This window comes from Mustela lutreola, chromosome 8 (assembly GCF_030435805.1).
Source record: "Mustela lutreola isolate mMusLut2 chromosome 8, mMusLut2.pri, whole genome shotgun sequence".
In the NCBI taxonomy this organism is placed as follows: domain Eukaryota; kingdom Metazoa; phylum Chordata; class Mammalia; order Carnivora; family Mustelidae; genus Mustela; species Mustela lutreola.
In genome coordinates this window covers 65,790,433-65,814,029 of record NC_081297.1, presented here as the reverse complement: position 1 = coordinate 65,814,029, position 23,597 = coordinate 65,790,433, and the positions used below count along the sequence as shown (strand labels likewise).

At 56.3% G+C, this 23,597-nt stretch overlaps 2 protein-coding genes across 2 annotated transcripts; one reads left to right on the top strand and one right to left on the bottom strand.

Annotated features, from left to right (window-relative positions):
- Window positions 1-2,294: 2,294 nt before the first annotated feature.
- WNT1 (Wnt family member 1) lies at window positions 2,295-6,808 on the top strand. Its single transcript, XM_059183589.1, has 4 exons — window positions 2,295-2,907; window positions 3,627-3,880; window positions 4,608-4,873; window positions 5,372-6,808. The coding sequence occupies exons 1-4, from the start codon at window positions 2,804-2,806 to the stop codon at window positions 5,858-5,860; spliced, it is 1,113 nt and encodes a 370-aa protein (XP_059039572.1). The 5' UTR covers window positions 2,295-2,803; the 3' UTR covers window positions 5,861-6,808.
- An 11,236-nt stretch (window positions 6,809-18,044) lies between these two features.
- Window positions 18,045-21,296, bottom strand: DDN (dendrin). Its single transcript, XM_059185483.1, has 2 exons — window positions 21,048-21,296; window positions 18,045-20,629 (listed from the first exon to the last, which is right to left on the bottom strand). Exons 1-2 carry the CDS (start codon window positions 21,254-21,256, stop codon window positions 18,727-18,729), a joined length of 2,112 nt encoding a protein of 703 aa, XP_059041466.1. The 5' UTR covers window positions 21,257-21,296; the 3' UTR covers window positions 18,045-18,726.
- Window positions 21,297-23,597: the final 2,301 nt, after the last annotated feature.

The following is a 23,597-nucleotide window of genomic DNA, read 5'->3' as shown; positions in this document are numbered from 1 at the left end:
AAAATAGAATTGCCCCAGGAAGATTACTTAAACTCATCAGACATGTACTCCTTAGAGTGACTTCCCCACCTTGAAGGGGAAATTCTGAGACTTGGAACTTTTTTAGGATCAGACCTGGGTACATACTCATTTAGAAAGTACCCTGAAGGCAGAGGAGATGAAAAAGAGAAGATCCAAAAGGGAGACAGAAAAACCCTAAAGATCATTTTTATTTATCTGTCAATTTGGAGAAAGGCCCCCAGCTTTATGATTGCTGCACACTCAGAAATAGCTTGTAAGGTGGAAAGAACGTGGGCTTTGAGTCAAAATGATCTGGGTTTAATTCTAGATCTACCGTTTATTCATTTTTTAAGAAAAAATGTATTTATTTATTTTAGAGAGAGAGCGTGCACACAGGGAGAGGGGCAGAAGGAGAAGGAGAAGGAGAGGAGGAGAAGCAGACTCCCCACTGCATGTGGAGCCCACACAGGGCTCAATCTCACGACCCTGAGATCATGACCTGAGCAGAAATCAAGATGCTTAACCAACTGAGCCACCCAAGTTCCCCTGCCATGTATTCATTTTCTTTTTTTTTTTTTTTTAAGATTTTATTTATTTATTTGACAGAGAGAGATAACAGTAGGAGAGAGGAAGGGAAGAGATCACAGAGAGAGGAAGGGAAGCAGGCCCCCTGCTGAGCAGAGAGCCCGATGTGGCTCGATCCCAGGACCCTGAGATCATGACCTGAGCCGAAGGCAGCAGCTTAACCACCTGAGCCACCCAGTCGCCCCCCATGTATTCATTTTCTAAAGATTTTACTTTTAAGTTATCTCTACACCCTATGGGGGGCTCCAACTTACAATCCCAAGGTCAACAAGAGTCACATGCTCCACCGAATGATCCAGCCAAGTGTCCCCATTTGGTCATTTATTAGCTGTGTGGACCTTGAACAATTTCTTAATCTACTTTTTCCTCTGTAAAGTGAGAGAAGAGAGAGACATAAAAAAGATCTTCCCTCTTTCCAGGGGCAATGTGTGTGTGCTGCTGGGGCATAATAACCAGGCTGGCAGTGCTTGCTATGCCCCACAGAGGGAACAGCTGCCACATCCTTAATAGGAGGCCAAGGTAGCCTTGAAACTGAGTTGGAGTCCCAGGGAGAAAAGAGAAAAGCATATAATGGATGAGACCCTTACAAGCATTTTGGGTATCTCAATGTAGTAAGAGTGGAAAGAGCCAGAGGTTTTGGAGGAAGATGGAAATTTGACAGAAAAATCCAGAAAGAAGCAGTCATATGGAGGCATAAGTTCTCTATTCTGGGCTCAGTTCAGCCAGCAGCTCTTCTCTTCCCAGCCCTCCCTCCTGCACCCCTACACGCACCTGTCATCTACTCCACTGCGCTTCCTGAGCCTAATCCTCAGAGACTCAGGCACGCCGGGCCTTTTCTATCTTGATGCTGCCTTGGTTGCAGGCTCAGGCCCCTCCCCTAGTGACATGCACAGGTTGACACATGCTGAGGGTGACGCACCATAGGATGACACAAGGTATACATGGCGAGAGTGACACATATATGCATATTTAATCTCCCCAGCACACACACTCATCCACCCATCCACCCACCTCCACACACAGTTCCAGACACTCTATGCCTCAGTCAATCATCTGGGTCTTTCCTGAGGGTGGCTGCCACCTCCTTCCCCACAAATAGATGATGCGTTGTCCTAGGTGGTGGCTGTGACAAGATGACTCGATCGATTGATCCCTTCTGACCTGAGCTAAATTCCAAGATTCCTTGGAAAGGTCCCTAACATCCCTCCTCGGAACAAGGAGTTTCCTTACATGAGGACACACATGGGTGTGCACCCTCACGACACACTCACACATTCTCATACGCATTCAGGTTTGCATTGTGCCACTTAAACACACACACACACACACACAGTCACTTGTGCACGCCTTCCAGCCCACAAACAAACTGCCACTGTCCCCGGTTTCTCTCCACAGCAGGCTCTGTTTGGTGAACTTACCCCCAACCCACGCATCCCCTGGGATTTCACGACCCCAGCGGCACCCTCAGGCTCCCGCTGATCCTTCCCTGTCAAGCCGTCGGAGCGGGGTCTGGGGTGGGGTGGGGGGGTCCTGGGAAGGAGGCGTCTCCCCGGAGTCGCTGCCCAGAACGACAGCTTTCCTTTCCTTCCTCTACTCAGGAGTGGGGAGAGAGGGGACGCCAGCGGGGCCGGGCTGACGTCGAGGCACCCCACGGCCGGCGATGGCGAAGCGGCTGGGCTGCCGCAGACTCTCCCGGTAGCACACTATCGCCTCGCCCCCTGGCGGACGCTGGTCCCCGACGGGCTCCGGACGCGAAGAGGAGTGAGGCGGGCGCGCGTGGGAGGGCGTCCCAAGGGGAGGGGTCGGCGGCCAGTGCAGGCAGGGAGGCGGGAGCCACCGGGCAGGGGGCGGGGGTGAGCCCCGACGGCCAGCCCGTCAGCTCTCGGCTCAGACCGGCGGGAGCCACGGCCCCGCTCGCTGCCCATTGTCTGCGCCTCTGACCGGTGCGCCCTGGTGCCACAGTGTGGCCCGGCGGGGCAGCCTCCTATCGTCACTTCAGCCAGAGCCGCAACTATAAGAGGCGGTGCCGCCCGCCGTGGCTGCCACAGCCCACCAGCTGGGACCGCGAGCCATGCTGCCCGCCGCCCGCCCCCAGGGCTGTTAGAGCCAGACTGCGAACTCTCGCCACTGCCGCCACCGCCGCGTCCCGTCCCACCGTCGCGGGCAGCAGCCAAAGCCGCCCCAACTTCAGCACAGAGGCGGCGAGGCCGGGCAGGCCATGGGGCACTGGGCGCAGCTGCCCGGCTGGGTTTCTGCTGCGCTGTTGCTGGCGCTGGCCGCTCTGCCTGCAGCCCTGGCCGCCAACAGCAGTGGCCGATGGTGGTAAGTGAGCTGGTGAGGGGTCGCCACTTGTCCCGGGGCGCAGAGCCAGGGGCCAGCCCCAGTCCGCTCCCACGCTCTGGGATCCATCCGCAGACAGGCTCCCTCCACCGCACTGACTTGCCTCCGAGACACCGAGGGGCGCTCTGGAGCGCAGCTGCTCCAGAGAATCTAGTTCTGATGAGGTGGGTGAATGGTCCGCCCGCCGCGGCCCACGGTTCTCCAGGCAGGGAGCCCACTCCCATCTAGCACCGCCCTTCATCCGTGAGCCCCAGACCAGCCTCACGGTGGTAGCCACACCACAGGTTTCCCTGTCTCGGGCAGCGTAGAGCCAGGCCGGGGCTCAGAAAGGAGAGATGAAAAGGGTGGGACTCCTAAGCATTTCACCTCTTGGGTGGGCATGGATCCCAGGCCAGGATTCCCTCCCCACGCTGCCCTGAAGCCGTCCCTCAGAGCCAAGGTGAACACCTGGTCTTCATGTTTCCCATGCCTTCTCTGTCCAGTCCCCAGAGCCAGGGCCCCCAGTGGTCCTGCGCAAAACTAGGGACGCCCATTCTTTTCAGACTAGTGAGCCAGGGAGCCCGGAGTCTTTACCTCATCGCTGATGTCCTGTGGCTCTCCCAGGCAAATAGCCCCAGGAAGAGGACAGGGTAGACACGACTTTTTTGCTTAAGGCGCAAGTCCCCTTGCAGAGCTTGAGCTCCTACCATGCATCTCACCAGGGGCATCGTGAACGTAGCCTCCTCCACGAACCTGCTGACCGACTCCAAGAGTCTACAACTGGTGCTGGAGCCCAGTCTTCAGCTGCTGAGCCGCAAACAGCGGCGGCTGATACGCCAGAACCCGGGGATCCTGCACAGCGTGAGCGGGGGACTGCAGAGCGCGGTGCGAGAGTGCAAGTGGCAGTTCCGCAACCGCCGCTGGAACTGCCCCACGGCTCCGGGGCCACACCTCTTCGGCAAGATCGTCAACCGAGGTGGGTACCCAGGAAAGAGACGCTTCCGGGGCCAGGGGAACGCAGGGTCACCCACAGGGCAGGGGCGGGCGAGTGTAGGGAAGATGTCCCGGGCGCCCACAGGTTACAAGATCAACCCGCCAAGAGCTTCATGCCCAGCGCCAGCTCTGGGCCAGACTCGTTCTGCCAGGCGTTTCCCAGCGGTGCACCTCGCGCGCGAAGCTGAACTTTTCTACGCCACCGCCCGAGTAGAAGCAAGTTCTAAGTCGTGGACGCTGGCTGGCCCCCGCTTTCCCGGCCCCTCTGAAAGGCGCCCGGGAAGCTGATCTCTGCCAGAGCGTCTCGCCTCCAAGTCCAGCAAGGCTCGCATCGCTGACACGGGACCGAAAGTCTGGGCTGCGGAGAGAGGTCTTGACAGTGCAGAGTTCGTCCTCTCTCCTTTTCTCGGTTTTTCTTTCTTGAGCTGCCCCACTTCCACTGAGGAGCCAAGCGCGCCCCGAGTCTCAGAGTCTCAGGAGCGCGTGATCACAAGCGTGGTCAGGGTTGCGTGCCCACGCACGTGCTTTCTCTAGGAGCCCAGCTTCCCAGCGCAGCGGGCCGCCCGGCTCTCGGGACTCCAAGGGCGGAGTCGGGGCACCGGCCTCTAGGGTCCCGAACCCTCCATTGAGAAGGCTGGCCATCCCCCGCCCCCACCCCCCGACTCCCCTCGCGTTACCTTCTCGCTCACCCCCGCTCCCTTCCCTCACAGGCTGTCGGGAAACGGCGTTTATCTTCGCCATCACCTCCGCGGGGGTTACGCATTCAGTGGCACGCTCCTGCTCGGAGGGCTCCATCGAGTCTTGCACGTGCGACTACCGGCGGCGGGGTCCTGGGGGCCCCGATTGGCACTGGGGGGGCTGCAGCGACAACATCGACTTCGGCCGCCTCTTCGGCAGGGAGTTTGTGGACTCCGGGGAGAAGGGGCGGGATCTGCGCTTCCTCATGAACCTTCACAACAACGAGGCGGGCCGCACGGTGAGCGGGCTTCAGGGGTTCTGCCCGGAAGCGCAGTGGCGGGGATCTCCGAGTCCCTCAGCAGGGGCTGACCTCGAATCTGGGCAGTAACGGTGGGTGATAGGGCCAGGCGTCAGGGCAGGGAACCAGAAGAGGACGTCCGGAGGGTGCGGAAGTTTGGAAGGGAAGGCAGAGAATGGAAGAGAGTGCGCAGGTCAGGTAGAAGTGAAGAGGTTACAAGTCAGGCAGCCCGTGGGATGTATTGCCTACAGCCCCCTCCGGGTTAATAATTGAAAAAAAAAAAAAATCGAGGCTTGGAGGCCGGGACCACGTCCGGCGTGGAGCGTGGAGTTGGGCCTGGTGTCCAAATCTCGGCGCGACGACTTCACGCTTCCCTTCCCCTTCCTTCCTTCCGCGCTTGCGGAGGTCCTGGCAGGGTCCGGGAGGGGGCAGTATCTGGAATAATGGCTCTGGCTGTGACAGTGTCGTGGGACCCACTTTCTACCCCTTTCCTCCCAGACCGTGTTCTCCGAGATGCGCCAGGAGTGCAAGTGCCACGGGATGTCGGGCTCGTGCACGGTGCGCACGTGCTGGATGCGGCTGCCCACGCTGCGCGCGGTGGGCGACGTGCTACGTGACAGATTCGATGGCGCCTCGCGCGTACTCTACGGCAACCGCGGCAGCAACCGCGCCTCGCGGGCAGAGCTGCTGCGCTTGGAGCCCGAAGACCCCGCGCACAAGCCGCCCTCCCCCCACGACCTTGTCTACTTTGAGAAATCGCCCAATTTCTGCACGTACAGCGGACGCCTGGGGACAGCGGGCACGGCGGGGCGCGCCTGCAACAGCTCGTCGCCCGCGCTGGACGGCTGCGAGCTGCTCTGTTGTGGCCGGGGCCACCGCACGCGCACACAGCGCGTCACGGAGCGCTGCAACTGCACCTTTCACTGGTGCTGCCACGTCAGTTGCCGCAACTGCACGCACACGCGCGTACTGCACGAGTGTCTGTGAATCCACGGCGCGGACTCGCCTCCAAGAGCGCTGTCCTCTCGCCCGCCTCCAAACAGAACACCCACCCTCCCTTCGCACCCTCCGGGTCCCTCCAGCCACACTCCCGGGGATTCCTACGTGCGCGATCATTTCCCCCACCTCCTCCTACCTGGGGACTCCTGAAACCACTTGCCTGGGCCGGCACGAACCCTCTTGCCATCCTGACGGACCTGCCCCGGACCTACCTCCCTCCCTCTCCCGGGAGACCCCTTGTTGCACTGCCCCCTGCTTGGCCAGGAGGAGAGAGAAGGATTCTGTTCCCTTCCCTGTGGGGGTCAGCTTCTGACGGCCCCGTTGGACTTCCCCCACCGGGCCAGTGACCTCCTTGCCTCTCTCCATCTCCCCTTTAACCTCAGTTTTTCTCCAGGACCCATCGTGCTCTTCCCATTCTCCTGCCAAGGGCCCAGACCCTGAACACACACCTGGGCATCAGCGCCTTTCTCCTCCCGGCCTATAGCTGAACCAGGAGGGGCCAGAGTGAGAGGGCAGCTGTGGTGATGTGGAAAACGAGGTTGGGGGGCCCAGGAGAAATACCCCCAATTCTCCCAGCCTCTGTCATGGAGCCATTGAACAGCTGTGAGCCATGCCTCTCTCGGCCACCTCCTACCCCTTCCTGTCCTGCCTCCTCATCAGTGTGTAAATAATTTGCACTGAATCGTGGATACAAAGCCACGAGTTTGGTTGTTGTAAATAAAACTATTTATTATGCTGGGTTCCAGCCTGGCTTGCAGAGACCACTTCCATCCACCCCAATTCAATCCCTCTCCCTTCTTCTCCCCTTTTGCTCTCCAGCCTCTTTTGGATCCCTCTTCCCCTCTCCCCAATTTCTCAAAGATGCTGTTGCCTACCGGAATCAGTATTTCCTTCCATTGTAGCTATTAGTGGCTCCTCGCCCCCACCAATGTAGTATCTTCCTCTGCAAAATAAAATCTCTATTTTTATCAATGACTTGGTGGCTTTTCCTTGAATCTAGAACACGGTATGGTTTACCTCTCTTAAACAAATAGGATCCCTTGTTGGGGGACTACTGTCATAGCCCTGCAAGAGGACCTTGGGATTCTGACCCTTGGATGACCTTAATGAGGCCATTGGGGGACCAGGTCTCCAGAAGAACCTTTCCAGGAGCCTAGAGACCCTGTAGGATTCTTCTTCCTATTTGAACACCAACTGGCTGTGTGATATCGGGCAAGTCCAAACAGCCTCAGTTTCTTCCCTCGCTAAACAGGGATCAAACAAACAAACAAACAAACTCTGAGCCTGTCTTTCCTATCGGGAGTTGTGAAAATAGCCACAACTGATTGATAGCTATGACTGTGTTGTGAAAAGAAACCAAAGAAAGAGAAATCCAAGCAGAAAGGGTGCTGCTGTATAGTGTTTGGTTCCTGAAGCCTATCTGCTTCATCTGTGGTCAGGGTATGGAGCAGTGGGGAAGGTACTTCCCTCCCCAAGAGAAGGAAACACCTTATTAGACCCCAGCTCCCAACCTTGGGTTCAGGAGGATTCAGGTCACATAATGGGCTCTAGTTCTGAACCCAAAAGCTCAGAGTTGATGGTCAGGGAGCAGAAGGGAGCAGGAGGGCCAAGAATCCAAACAGAAGTTTGGGCTTAAACCCATGTAACCAAAAGGAAACCCAAGTGTGGTCCATAACCAAACCATTAAGTTAGCCATTCCCATAAAAAGCCTGAAAGAGGACTGTTACCAGTAATACAGATACCTCCGTGTGCATATTCACCAGAGAGGGCAGGAGTACTAAGCGCACCCACACCCTAAACCTTATCTCTAACCCTAATCCTCTCCCCAACCCTAGGTCTAGGTCTAACCTTAGCCTTAACCCTAACTTCAGACAAACACTAACCCCTTCCTAAGCTCTAATGCCTATCCCTAATCTTAATACTTCTCCCCAGGGGAGGACATAAGGGCAGGGGGGAGCTATGAAGTACCCCCCCCCAGGGCAGCAACTGATCCCAGACAACTGGAGAATTTCCCCCTCTCCCCAGGACTCTTTTGCTGTTGTGGCCGCCTCCCACCTCCCCCTGGATATGTGAACTCTGACCCCTGTTGGCCTTTGGGGTATGTGTGGGGGTAGGGGAGTGGAGCCAGGATCTGCTCAAGCCTGCAAAAGACATCCCTTTCCCTTTTTCTGCATCTGCCAAGCCAGCACCAGCTCAGCTCTGATGGGCAGTTGGGGGGGGGGTGCGGGGATTGAAAACGTATTGATCCAGAGTAGAAGGCACCTCATAAGCCTTGGGTTTCCAGTAAAGAACCCCCTGCATAGAATGTCCAGTCTATAATCCAATGAATTATTAGGTCCCCGGGCTCCCAAAGCAAGAAGTTAATGGACTGCCAGAGGCAGGAGAGGGGGCTTGGGCCCCTGTTGGACAATGCCCAGAGTTGGGGAGAAGCAGCGGTTGGGGAGCTGAGGGCTTGGCAGCTGTCCTCGACCACTCTCACCTAACTCCGAACTCCAAGAGCTGGAACTGGTATCAGCTTTCAGGCCCACACGCGGGGGCCTCTGAGCAGAGCTGACATGCGGCAGCGGGAAGAAGGGTAAAGGGAAGCAATGATTCCTGGTCTGGCTCTACTTCGATTTTCAACAAATATGTTGTTTTCTCAGACTGCTACCTTGTCTATTGAACAGGGAGGGTTGTCAGTACATTTCTTCTCCCTCCGGAAGGTGATGAGGTTCAGAGGAGATCATGTCCATGAAAATCCGGGTCATTTGAACACTGGCTGATGCCTCTTCTGTGCCAGGCATGTGCCAAATGCTGGGGATACGGGGCCCTAAGAGCCCACTGGGAGGAGTTTCCAATGTGGCCAGGGAATCAAGCACATCTATGTATATTGTTAGAATAATAGGGGGGTGCTGTGAAGGCTCGGTGGAGTAGAAAACCCTCTGCACACCCCTGAGGTTTAAGGACAGACCCCATAACCAAGTCTGCTGCGTGGAGGTCCTTCACTTCCAGGGCCTGGAAATTCATGGTGCGTAGGGAAGTGCAGAATAAAGCCTGGCCCTCGAAGGGCCATGCACTAAGGAAAAAGTTGGGGAGACAAGCAAAAGGGGGATAGGATCTGCAAAACATTACATATAAGCTAATTCTCTCTCTCTCTCTCTCTCTTTTTTTTTAAGATTATTTATTTATTTATTTATTTATTTATTTATTTGAGAGCGAGAGAGCATGAGCAGAGGGGAGGGGGAGGGGGAGAGGGAGAGGGAGAAACAGGCTTCCTGCTGAGCAGGGAACCCAAGAAGGGGCTCGATTGCAGGACCCTGGGATCAAGACCTGAGCCAAAGGCAGTTGCTTAACTGACTGAGCCACACAGGAGCCCCAAAGCAAATTCTTTTGATGTTCCAATCTTCTGTGCCATCCTCACGGAGGGTTGTGCCTAGAGAGGCTAGTGCTGGCGTGAATCGGCCCAATGCCCGGCTCTACCCTATCTGCTCTGGTTATCCTTCCGCCCACCTTTGATCTTAGGTGCCAGGTGCCACACATCCAGTGGGACCCGAGGCTGCCAGGGACCCCGGATGCACGGTTGGCCTCAGCAAGTGAGGGAGGCACCAGTCCTGAAATATCCTGGGGGGGAGCGGAAAAGCTGAGAGGACTGAGATGGCAAGGCTGCACAGTCCCCAGGGGGTCAGCGAGCCAGCACCACACACACACACCCCACCACACGCACCCTGGAAAAACCCCGTCAGTGGGGCTGCAAATACCCCAGGGTCTAGCCCCCCCCCCCCCACCTCAGGCTGGCTCCGTCCTCCACTCCAGGCCAGAGGGAGAAAAATAACAAAATGAGGAGAAAATAAGCTGTTTGGCTGTGGTGTGAGCAGGAATATCCATACAGAGCTGCCCACCACTCACCCTTACTCACTCTTTCCACACCCAGCCGGGGCGCCCAGCAGGAGACAGACCACCCCCCCGGCCCCCTCCCCCGTCTGGGCTAAAAGCAGACGCTGGTGAGCGAGCAGCAGGTTATAAATATGCCCGGGGAACTGCCGCCAACTCGCTCCCTTGTCATTCCCTGGGAGGAGATAGGGTGGGGTGGCTCCGAGGGAGGAGCCAGGGCTGCCCTGCTCCTGGGGCCCAGGAGGAAGTGGGGCTTCCAAGACGCTTCTGCACTTTTTTTTTTTTTTTGCCCTTTTCAAAGCGAAGGAACCACCACCTCTTCATTTTTCCTGGACATTGGCTCATCTGCTCGGAGGTGGGGTTCCATTGCTTCCCCAGCCACAGTGGGGACCTCAGAAGGAGAGGGCCCAACGCCAACCTGGGTCATGGGGCAGCTCAGCACCCCTTCTCTTTCTCATACTCATACTCATTAACTCTCAGCAAAGCCAAAGTTCATTCATTCATTCAACGGGCACTCGCTAGGGGCTTGCTGAGCCTCAGGCCCCATGCATAAGCACACCAGCACCCCTGAGTGTCTCTGCATTCATTTGTGCACACACAGCAGCCCCATTCCCACATGTTCACATCAGCGCCAAGCCCCCCTATGGACTTCTGGACTTGAACCTGGCAGTATCACCAGGAAGGGTAAAGCTCCAGGCTCCCAGTTCTGCCTCAGCAGGTTGGCAGAGCCAGGCGGGATGTGGAGAACCAGGGCCCTCAAACATTCTTGCTCCCACTATTCCCTAGAGAAACGAAGGATCCTTTCTTGCCTCCCTGCCCAGCTATCTCCCAGGGTAGGCCAGGAAGAAAGAGCCACTCTCTGAGATGTTGAGGGGACACCTGCCCAGGCTGCCAGAGCCTCCTGCTTCCCAGCCACTTGCCAAGTAGGTGCCAAGTTGGGCAAAAGGGGGCAGTGCCATCCTGGGAAGCTTCCAGCTCTCCTCCCCCAGGGCTGAACCCCTCCCCTCTCCCTCCTCCCTATTAATCCTCGGAAGTGAAGGGGCCGTCCCTGGCGGCCCCTGGGCCCTATTGTGGCCCCTCGCCCTCCTCGGCTGGCGTCTAATTAACTCCTCCTGCCCCTGGTTTTGTGTGCCCCCCTTACCCCACCTTGTCGGCCCCGCCCCTCCGCTCGGCGGGCTCCCCCCCACGGACATTCCAGCCCGGCCGGGCTGGTGTGCCAGGGCAACCAGGGCCGGACCGAGGCCTAATCCTCCCGCCGCCTGGCCGGGCTGGGGGAGCCCCACTCACCTCCCCACTCTCTGGGGGCTGCCGGGCTCGGCTGCGGCGGAGACACACAATCAGGACAAAGGCGCAGCCCCCAGGGGGCTAACTCAGCCTTCACGCCCAGGTTGTGCGGCATTTGGGGAGTTTAATGAATTGTCCATCACGCCTTTCAGGGCCCGCCCGTCAGCCTGGATTAATCTTCGGAGCCCTGGTGGGGTAGGAGACACTAAGCCTGTATTTATTACTCTCCCATTGTCACTAATTGAGGTAATTATCTGTGACTCTGGCCTGGCCAACAATGCGGCATTCACTCCCGGGACCTCGATGGGCCTGGCTCCCACTCTCAGCACCAACCCTCCCTCCTCTCTTCTCCCAAACCCACCAAGGGCTAAGTTGGGCCCTAGAGCATCTTGGGAAAGTGGACAATGTCCCACAATGCTTCACCTCTCAACCAGTGTCTCCCATAGCCATGACTATGGAGTTGCAGATAGGGAGAAGCCCGGTCCCCCCAAAGTGGATAGGAAAGGAAGGCAGCCTGGGACAGGTTTGGCTGGCAGGCCCCAGGCCACACAGGGACATGTTTCTGAGATTTTGGTTTTCTCATCTCTGGACTGGTGACACCAGGGTCTCATAGGGCCCTTCTGCGGTTCCACCTTTGTGTTCCTGTAGCCTTCAGATCTGCAAAATACTGGGAGGCCCTAATCCATACCAGGCATACTCTCGGGAGGTCCCTAGAGCCTCCAGAGCTGGCAGCATGGCTGTGGATGTGATGGGGGAGGTTGGGAGAGAGACTAGGAAAGGGCTGGTCAGGGAGATCAGAAAAGACAAAAGGAATCAGCCCAGTAGGGAACATCTAAGGGTCACATTAACGTGGCCATACAGTAACCTTAGGGAGAAACGTGGATTTGGGAGGGTGAGCGTGCCAAAGAGTAGATTTCATGTGGAGATGGCTTCCTAAGTCAAGGGCATTGGTCTGGGGAACAGGTGTGTGTATGTGTCTGTGTGTGCATCTCTGTGTGTGTATGTGTGTGTAAAAGAGAGAAAGATAGCAAAGGAAGATTTGGGTTTTTTTTTTTTTTAAAGAGTTTATTTATTTATTTGAGAGAGAGACAGTGAGAGAGAGCATGAGTGAGGAGAAGGTCAGAGAGCAAAGCAGACTCCCCGTGGAGCTGGGAGCCCGATGCGGGACTCGATCCCGGGACTCCGGGATCATGACCCGAACCAAAGGAAGTCGTCCAACCAACTGAGCCACCCAGGTGTCCCAGGAAGATTTGGGTTTTGATTAGGACTAGATGTTGAGCTCTTTGAGGGCAGGAACTATGTCTTGGTCCCTGTTGGTTTTCCAAGACCATAACACTGTACCTGACACTGTAGGCACTGTCCAGGGAATGGATGGATAGATGAGGCCAGTTCTTACACTGGAGTTGGGGGTCTGTTGGCTCTTCTTTTCCATAGCTGCACTTAGCCTTTTTATTCTGTCTCAGCACTTGCTGGAAGGAAATGTCTAGACCATCCAGGGACAGTTCTTGAATGGGCACTCCTCCAACTGCGAACATTTTAAGGACCTTGGCAGAACGCAGCGCTACAGTTGGAACAGCGCCACCTTGTGGTGCCTCTTGGAAGAGCTCCTGGAGAGATTCCAGCAAAGGAAGCGGGGTTATTCCCTATGCCAGGAGGGTGGGAACACAAGGCAGGAGACCCCTTCTCCTTCTGTACATCTGAGGCTGAATTGCTGTGCCAGTGTCCCTGTTACACGGTTTTATAATTCGTTCTTACCTTCTGCCAGCATTTACGGAAAGCCTGTTCCAGGTCAAGCCTGTAGGGGATATGGAGCTAAACCAAAGGCACTAGCCTTGAGCAACTCATGGTCCAGCAGGGGATTTCACAACGTAACAAGACCAGTGAAGGTCATAACCAGGCAGCAGAGAAAACAATGATATAGATGTTGAGGAGGCAACTGGGACATTCGCAGCTCAACAACTCTCTGCCCCTTCTGTCTTCTTCAATTCCTTTCACTAAAGCTTAAACGTTTATCCTTGCTTTCCAGGCCGTTTCATGATTTAACCCACACACACTGTTCCCGAGTCCCTGCACCTCTGCATTCCCCAGTGCCTCTGTTCCCTGTGAAGCCTTCATGCTTTCCCACTTCTCTACCTTTGCCCATACCCTGGAATACGCCTCTACCCCATTTTCCCCATTGAAACCCATCTGGAATGTCCCTCCCTCCATCAGGCCCTTCTAATTTCCCTTGGCAGGATGGCCTTCCTGAAGCAGCATTTTGCAAGGCTTTGGTTAACAGCATATACAGGCCGTCCTGTAGAAGGTTATCTGTGTAAGTTACTTATCCTCTTACTAGGCTTCTACCTTCCTGAGGACATGGGTTCATGTTTTGTTCATCTTGGCATTCTTTGTGGCATGGAGCGAGGGACATCAGATGTCATCATTAAGAGAAGAAAGAGGGGTGCCTGGGTGGCTCTGTGGGTTAAAGCCTCTGCCTTCGGTTCAGGTCATGATCCCAAGGTCCTGGGATCGAGCCCCACATCGGGCTCTGTGCTCACCAGGGAGCCTGCTTCCTTCTCTCTCTCTCTGCCTGCCTCTCTGCCTACTTGTGACTTCTGTCTGTCAAATAAATAAATAAAATCTTTAAAAAAGAGAGAGAAGAAAGAGATGGCGGATGGTGGATAAATACATGAGTGAACGAATGGACGGATAAATGGCTGGCTGGACGACAGAGGGTTGGGAGATGGATGGATAAATGGATAGTGGGATGTATAGATGGGTGGATGCATGCTGGGATGAACAGAAGGGTGGAGGCATGCATGGATGGATAGACAGATGGATGAAGTAATTCTTCTTTAAAAGGGACTCATCAAGGGACGCCTGGGTGGCTCAGTTGGTTGAGCAGCTGCCTTCAGCTCAGGTCATGATCCCACATCGGGCTCCTTGCTCCGCAGGGAGCCTGCTTCTCCCTCTGCCTCTGCCTGCCATTCTGTCTGCCTGTGCTTGCTCTCTCCCCCTCTCTCCCTCTGATAGATAAATAAAATCTTTAAAAAAAATAAAAATAAATAAAAAAATTTAAAAAAGGGACTCATCAAAAGCTCTGTAGTATCAGGGGCTTCAAGGAAGGAAACCCACTCTATGTGAAGACATGGAGACGAGGGGCCAGTATCCAGACTGAGCCTTCCTACACTCAGTCTGGATGCACCTCAGTGACTCATCTCCCACTCCCTGAAGCCACCCATTGTCAGGGAACTGATCCTTCTCACAGGCTTGCCTAGATCCTCAGGAATGCCTTCATTAACATATATTATGTTGTACAGCCCACACTATAGTGATTTTGTGGGTTTCCTCTCCCATATCCCTTGCCCTGTCTCATACACACTCTAGACTGGAAGCTCCCTGAAAATAGGAGCCCTGTCTGAGTCCCTGGTGTGTCCCTAGGGCCTGGCATACAAGCTTAATGAAGGACTGACCAGATGAGTAACCGAGGGAGTGCTCCCCTTTCTCCACAGACACTCTCTACCCACTCCCTCTGTACTCATGTCCAGCCATCTCTCCTGGTCCTCTCTCCTCACACGCCCTATGCTCACTCCTGACCCTGGATCCCCTAAAGTCCCGGAATTATGGCCTGGTTCTTTGTTACCCATTTGCGGCTGATTGAGGGAAGTCCCAGGCCTCTCAGGAGACTGAAAGGAGAGGGAGTCCTTAGGCCCTCTAAAGCCGTATTAACCTGGCCCCATTCAGGACAGAAAAGGGCTTCCATGGAAAGAACCTGGCTGTTGGCAGGGTAGTGGCCTGTGCTAACCTGAGAGCTGCTGCCCCAAGTGGACCGCGCCCTCCTGCGTCGGCTGTCATTACACCTGACCTGTGAGGCTGTCCCAAGGTTGGGGGTGGTTGTGGCCTCCGTTTCTGAGAGGCTGGCCAGCTGGCAGACAAAGCCAGATTTAGAAGTCATTTTCACAGCAGGGTGCCTCCAGCCTCCCACCCACAGTGCCATGTAGGGCCAGTCTGAGATATGGCTCACCAAGGGCAGGCCCCCAGACCTACAGTCACTCCTCCTCTTCTCTCTGTCCCTTTCTCCCCAGATCTTTAGGAGCCAGTGCTGACTCTACCCTTAGGCAAAGATGTAAGATGTTCTGGGGAAGCAGGGTATGTTTCCTGTCACCCTAACTCCCCAAATGCTCCCTGTACACCATCCTATCATTCAAGGGACCGCGTCTCCACCCCAGGGCCCTTTTCTCCTCTTGACCTGGTCTCTGCTGCCTGCTCCTGCTCTTCCCAACCTCTACTTCTCTCCCTCTCCCCTTCTGTTCTTATATCCCCAGTACTAAAGAAATAGCTCTAGAGAAATAATAACCAGAGCTTAACCCTTGTATATCCCTTATTAAGCACCAGACATTTTTCTTTTCAAGTGCTCTTCATATTGAATGATTTAATCCTCCCAAGAAGCCTATGAATAAAAGCACTATTCATAACCCCATCCTGTAACTGAGGACACCAAGACACAGAGAGACTGAGTAACTTGCCCAAGGTCACACAGCTAGTGTGAGACAGAGGCAAGATCTAAACGCAGGCTGCCAAGCCCTAGAGTCCATACTCTAAACACAACGCTGCCCTATTTCACCGACAATGATAGCAGTGTGGGTGAACTCTTCGAAACTGACCTCTTGCTTGTTCAACCTCACAGAGGTTTTGGCTGTATGGCGGAGTCTCCCTCCACAGCGCCAGCCCCTCCACTACCCTCAGGGCTCACCTCTTCTACCAGCCTGGAGCCCCTGGGCTATAGCAAAATCCAGGCAGATGCCCTCACCACTGCCCTAGCCTTCCTCCGTCTTCCTCCTGGGCTCAAGTCCATTCTCTTCTCAAGCCCAGAAGTCCAGGGCATACACTCCTGAGGGAGCCAGGCTCGCCTCAGTCTGCCCTCAGTTTTCACACCTGTCATTATCTGAAGGTACCCTCAACTCCAGTCTAATCAGACTGGTAATTTCCTACACATACCCTGCTTCCCCACATCCATACCTCTGTTTATGCTCTTCCCTCTACTTGGAGCTCCTTTCCCCAAATTCTATCTCAGATGCCACCTCCTTCAGGGAGCCCTTCCTGATCTCATAAAATCCACACAATCTCCCTTGTTTGACTCCTGATAATACTTATCACTTCCTGCTCACTACTGCCATTATTGGTGTGTTTTCATCTTCATTCCTCTCTTTCCTGGAGCCCAACCCAGGGCCTGCTTCCTCTCAGGTCCTCAGTAAATGCTTAGTACTTAGAATTGGTAGTAGTTAGACTTGCAGGTGAAAGGTAGACAGACTTCAGCAAACTTTGATCTCTTCCCAAGGTGAACCTCACTTCCTTTACTTCCTCCAGCAAGAACTAACTTGATTGAAACTCCACATTGTGGGTCCCTGGCAGGTTCTGAGATGAACTCTCCAGGGTAATTTTGATCACTGCTGTCCCCTCAGGTTCAGAAGCCCAGAGAGACATCCCTACATACACACATACACACTGAACCAAGGTCAGCCTGCCCCAGCACAGGGTCCAGCCCAGGGACCTCCCAAACTTCTGTTCTCTCCTACCCCATCCTGACCTGTACCGGTCGGGAGTGACATCGAGATAACTGAAGACCAAAATCATAAATGGCTTGAGAATGGGGCTGGGCTCCGAACGCTGAGCGGGAGTTGGAGTGACTCGGTAGGGATGGGGGCAGAGGCGGCGGGCCAGGACTCTGGGACTGAGTCTGGGCGAAGCCCCCGCGCCCGCGAGTTGGCAGCTAAATTTACCCAGGCTGACTCAGCCCTTGCCCGGAATGGGGGGTGGGGGGAGTGCGCCGGGGCACTGGGAAGAGCCAGTGGGGGTGGGGTGGGGGGCAAGGAAGGAAAGTCCGACTGGGGGTGATAGGGTTGCGCTGGGAGTTTCCATCAAAGAAAGGAGTTCCCCCCCACACTAGCCCCCCCCAGGCGGGAAGAAACTGGAGTCCTGTGGGGAGACACAGGGGAGCGACTGGGCCGGTGAAAGGAAAGAGATGCCAAGGTTGGACAAAGGGAAGCTTAGATTTATTGAGCGCCTACTGTGTGCCAGGCACTGTGCAAGGCGCTTTACATACATTATCGCATAAAATCCTCACAACAACCCTGCGAGGTAGGTGTTTATAAACCCCCATTTGACAGATGAGGAAACTGAGGCTCAGGGAGGTGAAGTGATTTGGCCAAATTCACATGGCTAGTAAATAGAGACAGAACTGTCCAAGATTGGAGAGAAGAAAGACTTCAGTGTCTGGGTCCCAAGCCGGTTGGCGTGGGTGAGTACAAAGAGGGGCTCCGCGCGCTCCAGAGGCCTAGAGGCCAGAGGCCTGCTCCCGACCTAGCACGGCTGGAGGTGGCAAGGTGGGGGACCTGCGCGCAGAAACTGGGTATCAACTGGTTAACTAACAGTGCCCGGGTAGGGGGGACTCGAGAATTAGCTACCGGGGAAATCCGCGACCTGCGCGCGCCCCGTAGTGGCTACAGCGAGTATTACACCCCACACCTACAGGCTTTTTGGACCAACCTCCCCCTTCCACGACTGGCCAAGGTTTCTGGAATAGGCAGAGATGCAAGAAAGTTTCAGGGTTCTTTCAGACGAGTGATACCACCGGGGTGGGAAATCGTGGTAACGATTTAGAGCATCACTAAGGAACACTGGGGAGGAGGAAATGGGGGAAGGCCTAAAGAGGTCCCAAGCTGATTCACTGGCTGCCTTCCCTCCCCAGCTTGGACCACCACAGGCCAGGGACAGTGACAAGGCCACCATCCTGCTCTGCCTTGAGGAGCCCTCACCTACACTTAAGAGACTGGGATAGAAGCCCTTAAACTTGCTCAGATCTTTTGCAAATCCTGGACAGTCTCTTGAATATTGAGCATGAGTGCAGGTGACAATGAAGCCATCTGAGGGACACTTAGACTCTGTTAATTTATTCCTAATTCTCTTTCTTGGCCTGTGGAGGAGAGGGTGAAATAGAACCCAACCCCCAGGACCCAAAGCATCAGGGATGAACTTATCCCAAGACAGGTGACTCCAAAGTGAGTCCTCTTCCTGTTTTGCTGGTTGTATCTGGATCCCTTCCTCTTCTGCCAAGGGCCTCTCCGTCACCTGGTTACCTCAGTGGGAAGCCTCTCCATCACTTTCTCCCTCCAAACCCCAAGATCCTGCCCTAAAGTTGCCCTATGACTATAAAAATCCCTGCTCCCCTACCTGATCCTGGCCAAGCCGCTCTACTCTGCTCTGAACCCAGTGCATGAGCCCCTGCTGAAGACCTTACCCCAGTGCCCTGAATGGATCAGGTATTAAAGTCTATTGTTCATCCTCACCTGTCCTGAAAAAGAAGGAAAGAAAGAAAGAAAGAAAGAAAGAAAGAAAGAAAGAAAGAAGAAAAGGAAGGGAAGGGAAGGACAAGGGAGGGGAGGGGTGGGGAGGGAAGAAGTGGGAAGGGAAGGGAGGTGGAGGGAAGGGGAGGGGAGGGGAGGGGAGGAAAGGAAAGGAAAGGAAAGAAAGGAAAGGAAAGGAAAGGAAAGGAAAGGAATAAATCGTGAATTGGCATATGTTCCCTTTCCTTTCATTTGGGCTGCTTCTATTTCAAGTATGGGAACGATTCTGGGGAAAGGGTAGAAGGAAGTCTGTGAGGAAAGAGGACCAGTGGGCCCAAGGATGGAAAAGTGGGGAACACAAATACAAGGAAGGGCCTGTCACTGCCGCTCCCTATTTCCCTGTGGGGTCCCCTTAGTGTCCCTCGTTCCGAAGAGGGCCTCCTCGGTTCTGCTGATGACATCTAGAATCTCTCGGATGCTGTCGCTCAGCTCTGCTGTCTTCCCGCCTTCCCCGGGCCGGGGTTGCTCATTTCGCCAGGAGGCGCCCGAGGCTTCTGTGTCGCTTCCATCAGAAGAGCCGCTATGGACGCTGAGCTCCGCAGCTTCGTCCGAGTCCGAGTCTGGGGCGGTGTGCCGGCGGATGCGGGATACGGCTTCCCGCAGGGCCCCGGCGTAGGGCCCTGGGGTCCGCGGCCAGCCCCGGCCAGCGCGCCGCGGGACCGCCGCCCCTTCCTCCGAGCCCTCGGCACCGACCGTGCCTCCTGAGGCCGCTGGGCCTGAGGCTGAGCGCTCTGGGCTACCCGACTGCGGAGGAGCGTCCTGAAGGTTTACTTCGCCAACAGGGAGCCCCAAGATGCGGGAGGCGCGCTCCTCCAAGGAGGAGTCCGCGGGCTTCCCGCCCTCAGCTTCGAACCCGTGCCCGCCACCGAGGTGGTGTGAAAGGCGACTGCTCAAGAGCCGTTTCTGGCAAGGGGAGGGAAAGGCCGCGGCTCCCTCGCCCTCCTCCTTGTTGGGCTTCGATTGATTAGGGGCATCCCCCACGACGCGCGGAACCCCATCAGGCAAAAGCTGTACATGCTGGGTTCGAGGGGTTGGGACATACTGTGACCGTATCACCACGCACGTGGCGTCAATGACAAAGACGCCTTCTCCACGAGCAGGGCCACGGGAACTGCGGGGTAGGGTGTGCGCGCGGCGTGTCCCCTTCCAACCCTCCAAGGTTCCAGGTCGAGCCCCCTCTCTATGACCCAGGGACTCTCTCCATCCCGTGCCTCCTGGAGCCCAGGGTCTGGGGAGGGTCTGGCTATGTCGGGGCGGCTGCTTTTTAAGGGAGGGAATCCAGCATTTGGGGAGCCAGCTCTGTTCCCTATTTTCTTTCCCTTCCCCGGAGCCCTTGAGATGGGGCCTGGACCTGGGAGCGGGACGCGGAGGGCTGGGAGTCGCAGCGGCCAAGCCCGCAGGAGCCGTCTCCGTGCTTGGGTTAACAGCAGCTTTGGCTTGGGAATGGCCGTCGCTAACACTAGTGGCCAGCCCCAAGCTTTTCTCCGCGGCCCCCTTGCCCAAGGACTCCAGCCTCGGCCCGGCTGTTCCACAGCCTGGGGATCCCCCCAAGAGACCCCGCCCCTGTCGGAGACCCCAAGCCCCGAGGACGTCCCGGTAGATCCGAGGATCCAGCCTCTTCTTTGTGCACCCTCCCTCTGTCCCGGCCGGAATCGGAGCAGAGGCTGCAGAGGCTGGCGCCTGGGAGGGCTCAGGGCCTCGCTTTGACCCCAAGGTCCTGTGGGGGCCTTCGTAAGAAGGTGGAGCCACGTAGGGTGGCGGGCGGTCCCAGCGTCGTCGCAGGGCTGTCCCGGCTGCGCCTCTCAGCAGCAGGTGAGCCTCGTAGCTGGGGGGCCCTGGCCTCCTACCTCCCCAGGGCCCCGCCCACGCCGCCCCTGGGTCGCTCTGCGGCTGCGCGGATGGACGGGGCGGTCGCCCCGCCGGCCCCAGGCGCTCGGGTCGTGAAGGAGCTGGGGGCCCTACAGGCTGGGCCACCCGAGGGGCGTTCCGAGGTTCCGGGCGGGGCCGACCGGGGGGGCTCCTTCGGGCCCCACCAGCCTTGCGCCTTTTTCGCTCGGTCTCCTTGGCCTCCCGCTCCTGCGATGCCGCTTTCCTTTTTTCTTGCTCCCGGGCTCGGGCCTCGGCCGGGGGCCCCGCCCGCCAGTTGGTCGCCTCCTGCAGCACCCTGGAGGCCCAGGGACGGCGGGGCGGCGGCTCAGGGGATCCCGGGCGCGGCCCACACCTGGGACAATGAGCAGGAACCCAGGTGAGCAGTTTGTGGGGGAAGGGAGCCGAGGCCCGGGGAGCTGGGAGCCCTGGAGACCATTTGGGGCAGCCGAGTGGAGGGGTGTGTGTGAGTGTGTGCCCGTGTGCACGTGCGTATATGTTAGGGCTGAAGTCGAAGGCGGACTCCTCACCATCCCTCCATGCACACTTTAACAGCGTCTGCCCCATCTCACCTCCTGCCCTTTCTCACACCCACTCCTGCCCCCCAAAACAATGCGGGAAGAGTCAGGCCCCAGGCCTCGGAATGGGGTAGGGGGAGGCGTGGGAAAGAGAAAGGGGACCAGTAGCACTAGCTGGTGCCTGCGGGGAGGTCCGGACCCCAATCCCCGCCCCACCACTCTCTTCCCAACACCCGTCTCCTCGCCTTCACTCACGTGCGGCTCTGGGGCCCTCGGGCCCAGTGGCTGGCTTGGAAGTCCATAGGCTGTCGAGGAGGGGCGCGGCGACTATAATGACAGGAAATAGTCTTCACTTCGATCACCAGCAGCTTGGATTTCTGCACCCAGAGGCAGCTGCCAGACTCCTCATCCTGGGGCTCCCGGGGGCTGTCGGGCCCCTCGGAGAAGAGCTGGCCATCCAGCATCCTGCCCCACCCCACCCCGGCCCCCCACCCTCCCACCCGCCCCGAGAGCCCCCTCCCAGCCCGAGGAGCCGGCGCCCACTGCAGAGCGACGGGCCCAGAGACTGGGGACTATATATACCCGGGCACACGTGTGTGCCTGTCTGTGTGTGTGTGCGCGCGCATGTGACACGGTGCGGCGCGGACGGCACAGCGCTGCTGCCTCCCCCATGTGCACGGCCGCCCCCTGGGGCCCGGGATTGGGCGCCCCTTCCCACTGTTCATGTCCCCCAAGCCTGATGGGACCTGCGCGAGTGGGCAGGGGACTTCTTATTTTTGCCAAGCTGATGCTGCCCTTCCCCCACCCCCATTTCTTCAACCTCCCGGCCGTTTTTAACCCTTCACTCTTCTGCTTGTGGGGTGCCCCACCACCAGGGTTCTGCCACTGACTTCCTGCCTCGGACTTCAGTTTCCCTAACAGGGAGGTGACAGGAATGGAACTCAAGGTCTCTGCCTGCCACTCTCTGCTGGTTTCCATGGGGTTGGGGTGCAGGGGGTCTATTTTTAGCGGCAGTGGCTGTTCGGGTGCAGAGAGATGAGTAACCAGCTTCCATGCGGTGGAGGGAGGAGGCGGTGGTTTTCACGCAGCTTTTATGTGACTCTGGGGGAGAGCTGCCTCCCCAAGCTCAGAAAGGGTGACCCCCCACACCTTTAACTCCTTGCCTTCTGAGTGTTGCAGCCCAGGGCTGCTGGTAGGACACAGGAGTCTGTCTTGGCCATCAACTGTCCCACGTTCCTATTCTAGATGTTTGTCCTTGGGCATGTATGGAGCCCTCTCCCCACAGCAGGCTCTCTCCCCCAATCCAGAAGCCAGGATCTGGGGGTCATACTGTTCTGTGCCCACACAGCTCTGCTCAGCCTTATGGAGGACAGACTAAGGTGCTTATGCATTTGCACTCTTTCAGAAGGGATGGAGGAGGAATGGTGTGCTCCCTTGGCAAAACCAGTACCCTAGCAACTGAAATGATAACGAGTGGCCCCCGCTTCCCAGCATAGAGCTGCCCATCATCACCACTACCACAATGCCTAGCTCACTTAGCCCCCACCTGAAGTTTTGCTCAAGATGCTCACCTTTTACACTCATTCTGCCCAGGGGCAGGGGGTGTTGCTTACATCCACATGCTCCCTCCCCCCAAGCCTACACCAGGTGTCCCCTGATTCACCATGGTAATGTTAGTGGCAGCACAGCCCACGCCAACCCTTCCATGCAGAGACTTAGCAACCATCCTGGCAACCATGGCAGCAGCTCCAGTGGAGGGGAGGGGAGACGGGAGGTGGGAGAAGAGTGTGTATGGCAATGGTTCCTGAGGAAGAAGGGATAATTTGCCTCTTTTGAGAGGAATAGTTAAGAATAGGCTATGAGGCTTTGTAATTTTGTTCCTTGTCTTTCTTTCTGCTCCATTCTCAGATTTTGAGACTGACTGGGCTTTAGGGGAGAATGGGAGAGGCAAAAAGATCATGCAGCCCTTTGGGTACAGACCCTTCCTTCTAAGAGGATGGGGCCTGGACGATTGTTGTGGCAGAGACTGACTTCATGAGAACCAGAGCAACCAAACCCAGGCTCCCTCCTCCCTAATATGAACCCTTAGAGATAACCCAAACAGCCCCTATGCCCTCCATTTGACCATACTCCCTCCCCCACTTTTCACACCTACCAGCTGCACTCTGGTGGGGCTTTGCTTGAAGATGCTTCCTTCTACCCAGGTCCCACCAGAGTCCTAGGGCTTTTTAAAGCCCTTGCCTCCTCCCTAGACAAACCCTCAGTGATGGAATGTGACATAAGAAGACATCTGTCCTCTCCACCGTGCAGTCACCCCCACATGCATAAGTATACCCGAATTCTAATAACTTGGAAGCCTCCCTCCCCCAAGTCTGGGAATGTGCTGTGAGCTATGAAGAGGGGAATGCAGAAGCAGGGGCTTTCTCCAAAGCCAGGAAGGCAGCCCTGACAAGCTGCCTTGACACTTTTCCCCATGAGCCATGAGGAAGCCTACTTTGGAGGAACTGGTATGGTATGCCAGGATTCATCAGAGTTCTTAGGTAGGTAGGGGCTAGAAGTCCTCCAAGATTACTTCTGGTCTTGGACAGGAAATGGTTTCAAAACTGCAAGTCAGTGGTGAGACGGTACCCCAAATCTGGCTCAGGCCTCGGAAACTAGCAGTCTTTATGGTATTTGGTTTTGACTGTTTGGTTCACATGGTTTCAGCATTGGTGGAGTCTGCTCTCCACCCCCCACTTCATTCTCACCTTGGAAGAATGGTAAGGCATTTTGTAGGTTCAAAGACAGTTCCAGCTTAGCAAAATT